General features: G+C 40.5%; 1 protein-coding gene across 1 annotated transcript; it reads left to right on the plus strand.

Annotated features, from left to right (window-relative positions):
• Positions 1-11,268: 11,268 nt before the first annotated feature.
• On the plus strand, positions 11,269-14,213 carry LOC107759804 (GDSL esterase/lipase 7). The gene is made up of 3 exons (XM_016577820.2): positions 11,269-11,656; positions 12,367-12,993; positions 13,860-14,213. Exons 1-3 carry the CDS (start codon positions 11,392-11,394, stop codon positions 14,090-14,092), a joined length of 1,125 nt encoding a protein of 374 aa, XP_016433306.1. The 5' UTR covers positions 11,269-11,391; the 3' UTR covers positions 14,093-14,213.
• Positions 14,214-14,665: the final 452 nt, after the last annotated feature.

The following is a 14,665-nucleotide window of genomic DNA, read 5'->3' on the forward strand; positions in this document are numbered from 1 at the left end:
CGGGTCATCACATTCTCCACCTCTAAAACAACCGTTCTTCCTCGAACGGACATAGAAAAGTACTTCAGCTGGTGAAAAGATGTGGATATCTATTCCGCATATCTGACTCGGACTCCCAGGTAGCTACCTCAACGGGCTGACCTTTCCACTGCACTAGAACTGAAGGGTAACTCTTAGACCTCAGCGGTCGAACTTGCCGGGCTAGAATAGCCACCGGCTCCTCCTAGTAAGTCAAATCCTTGTCCAAAGGGACAGAGCTGAAATCTAACACGTGGGACGGATCGCCGTGATACTTCCGGAGCTGGAACACCGGATGAATTACTGATAAGCCCGGTGGCAACGCAAGCTTGTAAGCCACATTTCCCACTCTCTCCAGAATCTCAAAAGGTCTGATATATCTAGGGCTCAACTTGCCCTTCTTTCCGAATCTCATTACACCCTTCATGGGTGATACCCAAAGCAACACTCTCTCTCCGACCATGAATGCAATATCATGAACTCTACAGTCGGCATAACCCTTCTGCCTGGACTGAGCTGTGCGAAGTAGATCTTGAATAATCTTGACCTTATCCAAAGCATCCTGTACTAGATCTGTACCCAACAACCGAGCCTCTCCCAGCTCGAACCACCCAACTGGCGACCGGCACCGCCTACCGTATAATACCTCATAGGGAGCCATCTGAATGCTCGACTGGTTGCTGTTGTTGTAGACGAACTCTTCAAGGGGCAAGAACTGATCCCACGATCCTCCGAAGTCTATAACACATGCGCGGAGCATATCCTCCAAGATCTGAATAGTGCGCTCAGATTGTCCGTCCGTTTGAGGATGAAACGATGTGCTGAACTCAACCCGCTTACCCAACTCACGTTGTACTATCCTCTAGAAGTGCGAGGTGAACTGCGTACCTTGATCAGAAATGATAGACATGGGCACACCTCAAGACGGACGATCTCGCAGATATAAATCTCTGCCAACCGCTCTGAAGAATAGGTAACTGCCACAGGAATGAAATGCGCTGACTTAGTCAGCGTATCCACAATGACCCAAATGGCATTGGACTTCCTCTGAGTCCGTGGGAGTCCAATAACGAAGTCCATAGTGATACGCTCCCATTTCCACTGAGGAATCTCTATCTGCTGAAGCAAACTACCGGGTCACTGATGCTCATACTTTACTTGCTGATAATTTAGACATCGAGCTACATAAGCAACTATATCCTTCTTCATCCTCCTCCACCAATAATGCTGCCGCAAGTCCTCATACATCTTGGCGGCGTCCGGATGAATAGAATACCGGGAACTATGGGCCTCCTTAAGAATCAACTCACGAAGTCCATCCACATTAGGCACACAAACACGACCCTGCATCCTCAAAACTCCGTCATCTCCAACAGTTTCCTGATTGGCACCACCATGCTGCACTGTGTCCCTAAGGACCAGCAAATGAGGGTTGTCATATTGTTGATCTCTGATGCACTCAAACAAAGAAGAACGAGCGACCGTACAAGCTTGAACACGGATGGGCTCTGAAATATCAAACCTCACAAACTGGTTGGCTAAAGTCTGAAAATCTGATGCAAGTGGCCTCTCACTGACTGGAATAAACGCAAGGCTGCCCATACTCGCTGCCTTTCTACTCAAGGCATCGGCTACCATATTGGCCTTCCCGGGGTGGTACAAAATAGTGGTATCATAGTCTTTCAATAGTTCCAACCACCTCCTCTGTCTCAAATTGAGATCCTTTTGCTTGAACAAATACTGAAGGCTCCGATGATCCGTGAAAAGCTCACACGACACACCGTAAAGATAGTGCCTCCAAATCTTCAGCGCATGAACAATGGCTGCCAACTCTAAGTCATGGACATGGTAATTCTTCTCATAAACCTTCAACTGCTGCGACGCATATGCAATCACCCTGCCCTCCTGCATCAATACCGCACCGAGCCCAACACGGGACGCATCACAATATACCGTATAAGATCCTGAACCTGTGGGCAACACCAACATCGGCCCTGTAGTCAAATCAGTCTTGAGCTTCTGAAAGCTCGCCTCACACTCGTCTGACCATCTGAACGGGGCACCCTTCTGGGTCAACCTGGTCAACGGGGCTGCTATAGATGAAAACCCCTCCACAAATCGACGGTAATAGCCCATCAAACCCAAGAAACTCCTGATCTCCGTAGCTGAAGTGGGTCTAAGCCAGTTCTGAATTGCCTCAATCTTCTTAGGTTCTACCTGTATGCCCTCTGTTGATACAACGTGCCCCAAGAAAGCGACTGAATCCAGCCAAAACTCGCACTTTGAAAATTTAGCATATAACTGGCTGGCTCTTAGAGTCTGAAGTACAATCCTAAAATGCTGCTCATGTTCCTCTCGACTGCGGGAGTATATCAAGATATCATCAATAAACACGATCACAAAGGAGTCCAAATGAGACTTGAACACTCGGTTCATCAAATCCATGAATGCTGCTGGGGCATTTGTCAACCCAAAGGACATCACCAGAAACTCATAATGCCCGTACCGAGTCCGAAAGGCTGTCTTAGGGACATCAGATGCCCTAATCCTCAACTAATGGTAGCCAGATCTCAAATCAATCTTCAAAAATACCTTGGCACCCTGAAGCTGATCAAATAAGCTATCAATCCTTGGCAATAGATACTTGTTCTTGATGGTGACTTTATTCAACTGCCGATAATCTATGAACATCCTCATCGATCCATTCTTCTTCTTCACAAACAACACAGGTGCACCCCAGGGCGAGACACTAGGTCTAATGAAGCCCTTATCAAGCAAATCTTGCAATTGTTCCTTCAATTCTTTCAACTTTGGCGAGGCCATACGGTATGGCGGAATGGAAATGGGCTGAGTGCCCGGAGCCAAATCAATACAGAAATCAATATCCCTGTCGGGTGGCATCCCCGGCAGGTCTGCAGGAAACACCTCTGGAAACTCAGGAACAACTGGTACTGAATCCATGGAAGGAACCTCCGCAATAGAATCATGGGCATAAGCCAAATAAGCTAGACACCCCTTCTCGACCATACGCCGATCCTTCATATAATAGATAACTCTGCGGGTAGAATGGACAGGAGTCCCCCTCCACTCTAATCGATGCAACCCTGGCAAGGCTAAGGTTACCGCCTTGGCGTGACAATCCAATATAGCGTGATAAGGTGACAGCCAATCCATACCCAAGATAATATCAAAATCGACCATATCGAGAAGTAGAAGATCTACACTAGTCTCAAGATACCCAATGGTGACCACGCACGAACGATAAATACGATCTACAATAATAACATCTCCCACAGGTGTGGACACATACACAAGAGCACTCAAAGAATCACAAGGCACAACCAAATATGTAGCAAAATAGGATGACATGTAGGAATAAGTAGAACCCGGATCAAATAGAACTGAAGCATCTCTACTGCAAACTGAAATAGTACCTGTGATAACAGCGTTAGATGACTCAGCCTCAGGCCTAGCTAGAAAAGCATAACACCGGGGTTGGGCCCCATCACCCTGAACTACGTCCCTGGGACGACCTCTAGCTGGCTGGCCTCCACCTCTAACGGCCTGACCTCCACCTCTAACTATCCGGCCTCTACCTCTGGCTGCCTGACCCCTACCTCTGGCTGGCTGAGTAGGTGGTGCAGCAACTGGTGCCAGAACCATGGCACGAGAACCCTGATGTTGTGAGTTACCCGATGCCCGAGGGCAAAATCTAGCAATGTGCCTCGGATCACCATAAGTATAACAAGACATCGGCTGTTATGACTGCTGACCCTGAAACTGACCCTGTCGACCTGAGTAACCACCTTGAAAAATCTGGAGCGGAGGTGCACTAATAGGAGCTGGTGGTGCACTGTAGGCAAGCTGGTCGGAATAAGGCATATGAGGGCCACGACCACCTGAGGCACCGTGGGATGCCTGGAGTGCTGAATGAAATGGCCTGGGAGGATGGCCTCTACCAAAAGTACACCTGACTCCAGATGAGGCACCGCTGAACCCCCGGAATGACGTGGTCTCTTGTCAGACCCCTGACCTCCCTGAGCAAGAACCATCTCGACTCGCCTGGCGACATTGGCAGTCGCCTGGAAAGAAATCTCACTCCTAGTCTCCTTAGCTATCTGCAATGTGATAGGCTGAGCAAGTCCGTTAATAAACCTCCTTACCCTCTCTCTCTCTCTCTCTCGGTAGGAAGCAGAAGAAGAGCATGACGGGCCAAATCCACAAAACGGGTCTCATATTGAGTAACAGTCATACTGCCTTGCTGGAGACGCTCGAACTGACGGCGATGTTCCTCTCTCAATGTGATAGGGAGAAACTTCTCTAGGAAGAGCTGAAAGAACCAGTCATCTAAAATACAACAAAGTTGACCCTATTGGTCTCCACTATACCCATGTTCCGTAGCACCTCATGACAGCTGTCAAGATACTCCTAGGGATTCTCTGAAGGAGCACTACTGAAGTGAACTGGGAAGAGCTTGGTAAACCTATCCAATCTCCATAAAGCCTCATAAGACATAGCTGACCTATCGCCGGCCTGTGCCGCAACAACCGGCTGAACTACTCCGGCTGGTTGAGCTGCTGGAGTCTGATACTGGGGAGCCATCTGCTCCGGAGTGTGAGTAGCAGGAGTTTGTGCTCCTCCTCCCGCCTGAGAGACAACTGGTACCATGGGAAATGTACCAGTTTGGGCCACACTCTCCATAAGGCCCACCAAACGGACCAAAGCATCCTGAAGCACTGGGGTGGCAATAGACCCCTCCGGGACCTGTGCTGGCCCGGCAGGAACAGTCTGGGCTGGAAGCTCCTCATCAAACTCTACCTGAGGCTCCATCGCTGGTGCTGCTGCTCGAGCTCTGGGCTGAGTTCTGCCCCTACCTCGGCCTCTGGCATGACCTCGGCCTCGACCTTTGCCCCTCGTAGGAGCTGCCACTGGAGGCTCTGGCCGCTGCTCAGTGAAAGATGATGTACGTGTTCTCGCCATCTATGGAAGGACAAGAATAGTAGAGTTCAATCAGCAATGATAGAATAAAATCACACGACAGAGAAGAATAGAAGTGAAATTTGCTCCTAAACTTCATAGCCTCTGAAAGATAAGTACAGACGTCTCCGTACCGATCCTCTAGACTCGTGAATTATGAGATCTAGGCAACCTAGTGCTCTGATACAAACTTATCACGACCCGAAATTTTCACCGTCGAGACCGTGATGGAGCCTAACATTCCACTTTCTAGGCAAGCTAATATTAGAGAATTATTAAGCCAATCCTTATTCAATTCAGTAAATAACAACAAATAAGCTAAAATAAAATACAGCGAGTGCGGAATAATATAAAAACTTCATTAATTACTACCACCCGGATCTGGAGTCACAATTCACGAACTGCTAGGATTTACCACAAGTACAAGTCTGAAAGAAAATATAACTATTTGAATGAAAGAAACAGTAAAGAAAAACATGTACTATTGGGAGGGGGAACATGCTGAGGGGGAATACGAGATAGAGAACTACAACAGAATGGTAACCTGAATAGCCAATATACTATGAACCAATAAGAATAAGTAAATACAGTAAAGGAAAAATGCACGGGATCACCCTTCGTGCTTTTACTCTCAACCTCACCATAAATCAATAGAAACGGCACGACATCACCCTTCGTGCATTAACTCTCATAACATGGCACGGCATCACCCTTTGTGCATTAACACTCACGATATAGCACGGCATCACCCTTCGTACATTAACACTCACAATATGGTACGACATCACCCTTCGTGCATTAACGCTCTTCCTTACCATAATGCAATGAACAAATAACAATAGGGAGATAGAATAATAAGTACAAGCCTTACTTCAATATTTGATTCCACAACATCAACTTCAACTTCGGAATTAATATTCAATTATCACCAGAAGATCCGTAAATATGGTAAGAACGATTAATTTAACAATACGAGTCTAAACACGGATAACATGAATAAAGGAAGCTATAATTGCAAGAAACCAAGCCCCACCCACATGTTTTAACCCGACTACAACGCATAAGTATTCATCACCTCACATATATGTTGTTCCCCAACATTTAAACATGTAGCAAATAGACAAACAAGTCCTATTCCCTCAAGTCAAGGTTAACCACGACACTTACCTCGCTCCGAAGACCAAACACAAAGCTCAACCATAGTTTTTCCTTTAGAATCAACCTTCAAACCACTCGTATCTATCCACAAACGACTCAACAATATCAATTATTGCTAAAGGAATCAATTACAATGCATAAATTTAGATTTCTCAAACTTTCTCCCAAAAGCCAAAAATCGACCCCGGGCCTGCTTGGTCAAAACCCAAGGTTCAGACCAAAATCTATTTACTTGTTCACCCCCGAGCCCGATTATATAATTAGTTTCGGAATCCGACCCCAAATTGATGTCTAAATCCCCAAATTTGCAAAAACAAATCCAATTCTTTCTAAATCCCTAATTTTCTACCATGAAAGAACAAAGATTAGGGCTAGGAATTTAATGGGTGATGATAGAAATGGAAGAAAATGAGTTAAAGAGTACAAACATAAGAATTGATGTTGAGTTTTCTCTTCAAAATCGCAACTAGGCCGAGCTCTAATGGAGAGTTTATGAAAAATGGGTAAAATTCCGTTTTTGAAATGTTTTAAGGTCTAGGCATCAGGCCTTCTTCGCGTTCACGAAGGGCCTGCCGCGTTCGCAATGAGCAACAGCCCAAATGGCTTTCGCGTTCACGAATTCCTCTTCACGTTCGCTAAGGTTGTTCCCCCTGGCCTCCGCGTTCGCGTAGAAGAACGAGTGTCCCCTCCCCCAGGTCCCTCAAGCTTCGCGTTCGCGAGAAGCTGGTTGCGTTCGCGAAGGGTAAGGCCCCATTGCTTCGCGTTCGCGACCCGTCTACCGCATTCGCGATGAAGAAAATCTTCCCCAGCCCAGTTCACTCTTCGCGTTCGCGAGAGTACCTTCGCGAATGCGAAGAACAACACACCAGATATCAGCTGAAGCAAAACATCAGATTTTTCTAAGTTCAATTCACCCCGTAGCCTATCAGAAACTCACCCGAGCCCTCGGGGCTCCGAACCCAATATGCACACAAGTCCTAAAATATCGTACGAACTCGCTCGCGCGGTCAAAATACCAAAATAATGCCTAGAGCTACGAATGTGACACCAAATCAAATGAAATTTTCAAGAAAACTTTAAAACTTCTATTTTCACAACCGAACGTCCGAATCACGTCAAACTAATTCCGTTTCTCACCAAATTTCACAGACAAGTCATAAATATAATAATGGACCTGTGCCAGGCTGTAGAACTAAAATACGGATCCGTTATCAACAAGACCAAACATCAGTAAATTCTAAAAATCATTAAACTTTCAAACTTTTAATTTTTCATCAAAATTCCATATCTCGAACTAGGGACCTCGGAATTCGATTCTGGCATACGCTCAGGTCCCAAATTACGATACGGACCTACCGGGACCGTCAAATTACATCGAAATTCCATATTCGGGTCTGTTTACTTAAAACATTGATCGAAGTCAACTCAAATTAATTTTTTAGGGCAGAAATTCTTATTTTTCTCAGTTTTTAACATAAAAGCTTTCCGGAAGAACACCCGGACTGTGCACGCAAATCGAGGAAGGTCAAAATGAGATTTTTGAAACCTCAAAATATAAAATTTAGTTCTAAAATATAAGATGACCTGTAGGGTCATCACAGTAAGCTTGTCAAGTCTTTGTATGGACTTAAACAAGCCCCTTAATAATAGCACGAGAAATTTGATAAAGCAATTTTATCATTTGGTTTTAAACATAATATAGCTGATAAGTGTGTTTATACTAAAGTATGTAGTAATTATTTTGTGTTAGTTTGTTTATATGTTGATGACATGTTAATTGTAAGCAATGATATGAATGGAATTATAGAAACGAAGAGGTTTCTATCTTCCTCATTCGAGATGAAGAATTCGGGACAAGTTGATACCATATTGGGTATCAAGATTAAAAGAAATAGTGGAGGATACGTATTGAGTCAATCTCATTACATTGAGAAAGCGCTAAATAAATTTAGTCACTTAAACATAAAAGAGGTTAATACCCCATTTGATCCAAGCATCAATTTAATCAAGAATGAAGGAAGAGTTGTAGCTCAACTTAGTATGCAAGCGCTATTGGAAGTCTGATGTATGCTCCACAATGCACAAGACCAGACATAACATTTGCAATTAATAAATTAAGCAGATTTACTAGCAACCCGAGTATTGATCATTGAAAAGCCATTGAGAGAGTTCTTGGTTTCCTTAAGAAAACTAAAGATTTGTGTATTCAATACTCAAAATGTACTGCTATTTTAGAAGGATATACTGACGCAAGTTGGATATCGAGTTTAGGAGACAACAAATCTATAACCGGTTGGGTGTTTACCTTGGGAGGAGGTGCAATTTCTTGGAAATCCAAGAAACAAACTTGTATAACACTTTCAACCATAGAGTCAGAATTTGTTGCATTAGCAGAAGTAGGAACAGAAGCTGAGTAGGGGTGGGCGTTCGGTCGGTTCGGTTCGATTTTAAGAAATTCGGTTCGGTTATTTGGTTTTCGGTTTTATAAAAGCAGTAACCGAAACCGAACTGAAATAAGTTCGGTTCAGTTCGGTTTTCTAATTTCGGTTCGGTTTATTTCGGTTCGGTTTTCAGTTTGAACATTATCATATTGGGCTCTCTATGTAAGAATTGGACTGACGGATTTGTTGGTTTTGTTTCAAAATTTCAATAAATTAGACTGAAACCAACCGAAAATTTGTTGGTTTGCTAATAGTTCGGTTTTTCTGTTAACCGAACTAAATAAATTAATAACCGAAAACCGAACCGAAAAACTGAAATTTTAAAATTTTAAACCGAAACCGACTGAAAAAACCGAATAACCGAAACCGAAATATAAAAGAAAAATCGGTTCGATCAGTTTTTTCGGTTCGGACCGAAATATGCCCACCCCTAAAGCTGAGTGGTTGAGGGATTTTCTTTTAGAAATTTCATTGATTTCAAAAGTATGAGCTCAATTTCAATTCATTGTGATAGTCAAGCCACTCTAGCTCAAACATATAGAAATGCATATAATGGAAAGTCAAGACACATAAGTCTTCGACATGATTATGTGAGAAAATTAATTAAAGATAGAATTATCTCTCTCACATTTGTAAAATCAAAAAGTAATTTGGCTGATCCATTTACTCAACCTCTTACAAGGGAGTCGGTGAAAACGACTTCGAGTTTGATCGGGTTAAAACTCCTTAATTAAGTCTACCAATAATGCAACCCTACCTAACACTATGAAATGAGTAGTTTTGTATTCAAAGGGTAATAACAAATTATTGATAAGTGGACGTTTCGGTACTTAAGTAAGAGATATACTAGTATTGGTTGTCACAGCTAAGAGGGATGAGTTATAATACTCTTTAAGTGCTAAGCGTGTATGAGTCGAAAGCATGAACGAAATGTTTGTGTATAGTGTCATCGATGTTATCACAAGGAATAACATGTTCAAAGCTATTATGCTACATGGGATTTCGATTTCATCTTGTGATATTATACTAAGGTGATGTTCAAATCGAAAGATACATTACTCTATGCATAGACATAACTTGATTTGAGTCATTATTTATATTTAAACAAGTGGGGATTGTTAGAAAATTATTGTTTAAATATAATTAATATTTTAAAAGTTCAAAAGTTTAAATGAAAGGGTGTGTCTTTACTTGAATGGATATGTCTGTTACTTTTGTAACTGTTTTGTCTATATAAACAAACTGGTTTTCTCTTTTTTTAAAAAAAATTGAATTCTAAACCTTCTGCAATATACTTTTTCTTCTCTGACTTCCTATTCTAAAGATCAAGTTCCATAGTTCTTGCTTTTCAATAGAATTTCTCCACTGTTTGCTTAGTGTAGAAATTCATAGGCTTGTCATATTCACTAAAGCTATTTGCCAAAAATCTCATAGCAATCTTGCAGAGGCGAGGGTGCAAATATCGCTTTTAGGAAAGCGTTTCGTATGTGTTTCAAGCCTTCTAATATGTGGTCGTTATTCATATTTTACAACAGAGTTGCTGGCTTTCTTTGATGGAGAAAGTTCATGTAAAAGAATAACAAGAAGTTCATATCCACCTAAAACTGTAATGGGACTACGGTGTTTAGTAACATTCCAAAAAGGAAGAAACGTGATGTGCTTATAAAGGAAAAGGGAAAGAAAATACAAAGTGTATGGCCTTTGTTATGGGGGATAAAACAGGTGGTTCACATAAATTTTGCTTCAAGAGCTTTCGTTAACAACAACAAAAAATCTAATGTAATCCCACAAGCGAGATAAAAAATCTTTGTTAAAACCTTTTTAAAAGAACAAATGCTTTGTTTCATATGTGAATGCTCCAATCAATTTTTAAAAAGTAATACTTGGAAATTATATACATGATAATGAAAACATTACCACAAACAAAAAAATTCACAATCTTAAAACCAAAACACTTGTTGAAAGTAGATTCAATATTTTAAAACCACTTTTAATGTTTATAGGTACAAAGCGACAATAAAAGAGGAAAACAATAATAACAATAAAATTACTCAATCAATATATTACAAATACTAATCTAGCGTTTAGATATAAATTTGGTTGAAACTTGAAAAATGAGTTTGTGAAGTTATGTTGAAAAAAAAAATTTAGAAGTTGAAGTTGTGTTTGGACATGTATTTTATTTGAAAAAAAGTTGAAATTATGTGAGTTGGAAGGAAAATTTTCACCCAAAAATGTCCTAAACCAATTTTTGAAAACTTAAAATTATTTTCAATTATTTTTTTAAAACTAATCATATTCCATGAACAAATATTATGTTAATTTTTTTAAAAAAAACAACAAGCAGCCAAACGGATCCTAAAAGATGACCATCAATTAGAGTGACTCAATTGCTACCGGGCCCCTCTTCCCTTCTCATTCCTTCCTAAATAGTTAATGTTATCCTCTTGTAATAGAAAAAAGAATTAATTCAAATAGTCACATTCACTTAATCACTTAAATTAAAAATAATAGATTAATATATAATATATATATATATATAATTTATGTATCATAAGTATATAATTGTATATAATCAGTATATAATTTATGCATGACGGTTACAAAAGAGTAAACAAGTGAAGTTTGATGGCTATTTGTGTTAAACTCTTCTTTCTTTTTTTTAAATGCGAGGGGCAAACGATAGTTTTCATGTAACTTTTCCAAGAAAACACTGCTCCTAAACTCTTAATAAGCTGTATTTCAGGAAGAAACCGGGAAAAAGAAACGAACCCAGAAATCCAAAATTATTTTCACAATGCGGTTCTTGAAAGGAAGAAGATGGGTTCTTGGATCAATTTTGTATGTGGGTTTGGTGTTAATGATGGATTTGTGCATGGGAAATGAGGAAATGATGTTATCAAATAATAGTTCTTGGTGGCCAACAGTGACGGGCATGTACATAATGGGGGATTCTTCAGTCGATTGTGGAGATAACACTCCTTTCTACCCCATTCTTCACCAAAATCTCTCTTTACACCCTTGTAATGGGTCTGATCGAACTCTCCTTCCTCAGCTTCTTGGTACTCTTTCTCTCTCCCCCTGGTTGCCTTTCATTTTTCTATTTGGTGTATGTTATTTTCTGCGATTCTTTCTTCTATTGGGCGTTATGCTGGCGAGAAGGTTCAAGAAACGCTTGAAGTTCCAGTTTTGTTTCTTTTCTAGCTCTTCACTGTGTTTCTGTTTTTCCCCTTTTTAAATTTTTGTTGGGGTTGGGGGGGGGGGGGGGTTAGCTTAGCTAATTCTTCCTGAAATGGGTAGGTCTAAATTTGGTGTTCTTGTTCTTCTTTTGGAAACTGCATAAAAAGCTGGAAAGTCTTTCTTCTATTTTAAGTTCCCTTGATATGAGGCTTAGTTTGAAATTGAGAAGAATATTAATTTTCAAGAAATTGGTTGGGGTGCTGACTTCTTTATACATTTTCCTATGGGCTTCTCTATGATAATGTTGGAACTTTGTTAATATCCTAATGATTGGAAAGCCCCAGTACAAATTAGGGCCATGATCAATTTCATCGACTCTGTTTCTCAGACACATACTTTATTGTAGCTCTGTTATATAAGGTCACACAGAAATGCCGAAGTTTGGAGGTTTACACTTTTTGTAATGCCTTTGCTTGCGCATCTTGTTTTTTTTTTTATATCTGAAGTGTTTGATATATTGAGTTGTCTTTAGTATTATAATTTCTCCGGCTTAAATGCTCGAGTTTGATGTAAATGGCCTTTGTTGTTACAGCTAAGAAGATGGGATTGCAATATGTTAAACCATTTTACAGCCAGAATGGATCAATTGAGGAGCTTCTAAATGGAGTGAATTTTGGTGCTGCACAAGCTACTATCATGTACCCTAGAAGTCGAAGCTATCAGTCACTCAACCAACAACTACGCCAAACATTCGAGACCATCCAGTTACTGCAGCTTCAGCTTGGCCAAGAAACTGCCAAAACTCTAATTGAATCCTCCCTTTTCTACCTGTCCTTTGGAAAAGATGATCTGATCAACTACTTAGTTGATGATGAATCTGCAACAAGTCCTGGATACGATGGCCTAAATTTCACACGTATTTTGGTTGACCAGATGATAAATGTCATAGAAAATCTTTATGATGCAAATGCGAGGAAGATTGTTTGCATGGGCATACTGCCTTTGGGATGCTCACCGAGCGTAATGAGCATAAGGCACAATTCAACAATTGGCGATAAGCTGGGCTGTGAGAACGATGTCAACTTGCTAGTTTTGGAATTCAATACAAGGCTAGAGCAGAAGATTCTTGACCTTAACCTCAAAATGCGAGGTGCCCAATTCATATTCTGTGATATCTATCGTGCAATGATGGAATTCATTTTTCATCCTCAAGCCTATGGTATGATTACTGCATCATAAACTTGTCAAAATTAAGAGCTTTTCTAATAATTTGCTTAACCATTGGAATAGTACAAGATCCACTGCTTTCTGGATAAATGTTTTGCTGGTTGCTAGATCTCTGATTTTGAATTTCATTGAGAGAACTGATTGTTGACAATTTTCATTTACTTGATCAGCTGGATCGTACCAATCTAAAGCACCTTGTATTATCTTTGAAAATGCCTGAAAGTTGATTATTGTAACTGGACTGAATGTTGTTTCTGTAACAAACATCATATTTGAAGTGTTACACTATTCTCTCATTACATATTGGACGATATCTTTAGATAGTTGATTTATTTGCTTTCTGCCGTGTGACCGAGAAGTCACGGGTTCGAGCCGTAGAAACAATCTCTTGCAAAAATGCAGGGTAAAACTGCGTACAATAGACCCTTGCGGTCTGACCCTTTCCCGGACCCGTGCGTAGCGGGAGCTTAGTGCACCGGGCTGCCCTTTTTAGTCAAAAGAAGCAAATTTGTTTTAAGGATTTCATATTAGGTTATTCCACATACGATTTGGAATTTCATCGCGCTTCAATATTCCACATATGATTTGGTTATTCCACTATGCCTGGTGAACTTCATTACAATTTCACATCTCTATCTGTGTGCTCCTGTTGTCCGTTACTTTGTTATTATCTCTCTGACATCCTTGATTCTGATCCTAAATGCATAAAGAAAGAACACCTACAGTTCTGATATTTCTTGTCCAAAATTTGGTTTCTTTCCATATATTTTCTGGTTATTAATAAATCTGCGCAAATTTCTTGCTGTTCTGATTTGGCATTATCGACGACTATCTGACTGTGCTGTGAAAATGTTACAGGGTTTGAGGATGCAAAGAATGCTTGCTGTGGGCTAGGCAAATATGGTGGGATGAAAGGGTGCTTGTCACCGGATATGGCGTGCCACCGAGCTTCAAATCATGTATGGTGGGATTTATATAACCCTACTGAAGCTGTGAATATCTTGCTAGCTAATTCTGCATGGTCCGGCGATCCATTGTCTTCCATCTGTCGTCCAATCACTTTTAAGGCATTGGGATCTTCTTCATACTAGAAAATCATAAGTCAATGCCTAGTTAGCTCTGCTTACTTGCTAAATTTCTATGTTTCTCTTTCTTGAGAGTTTCTGTGTGTATTGTATATTACTTGTACTCAGAAATATCTTTGTTCAAGACTTTGAGAGAGGAGAGAGTTAGGAGAACCACACTTTTGATTAGGTTTACAGTAGATGACATGAGTTGTGCATTACTTTGTACTCAGCAAAATGTGGGATGATGAGAAGCAAGAAAATGTACATAATAAAAATTGCGTTTGATCTACTAGTCTTTGTGGCCTATTTAGTCGGGATATAGAGGTGTTTGGATAAGCTGGTTTGACCAGGTTATACATACCTTTTGACTTATAATACACGCATTTGGTAAACATTATAAGTGCTTATAAGCTAAAATAAGCCAAAAGCTATAACATTGGTAAGGTTATAAGCACTTTGGTTTAATCAAAACTTTTACTATTTTATCCCTAGTATTTTTGTAATCCTTGAAATACCCTTTCCAATAAACAAACTCCTAACTCCTCTCAGTTTTGTTTTTGATGTTCATCCTTCATATTTTTTGCTCGCAAAACTTTA

This window comes from Nicotiana tabacum, chromosome 9, assembly GCF_000715075.1.
Source record: "Nicotiana tabacum cultivar K326 chromosome 9, ASM71507v2, whole genome shotgun sequence".
Lineage (NCBI taxonomy): Eukaryota > Viridiplantae > Streptophyta > Magnoliopsida > Solanales > Solanaceae > Nicotiana > Nicotiana tabacum.

Coding starts and splice junctions, on each gene's coding strand:
- LOC107759804 (XM_016577820.2), top strand. CDS start 11,392: ATGCGGTTCTTGAAAGGAAGAAGATGGGTTCTTGGATCAATTTTGTAT. Junction 11,657..12,366: donor TCTCCTTCCTCAGCTTCTTG/GTACTCTTTCTC, acceptor TTGTTGTTACAG/CTAAGAAGATGGGATTGCAA. Junction 12,994..13,859: donor TTTTCATCCTCAAGCCTATG/GTATGATTACTG, acceptor AAAATGTTACAG/GGTTTGAGGATGCAAAGAAT.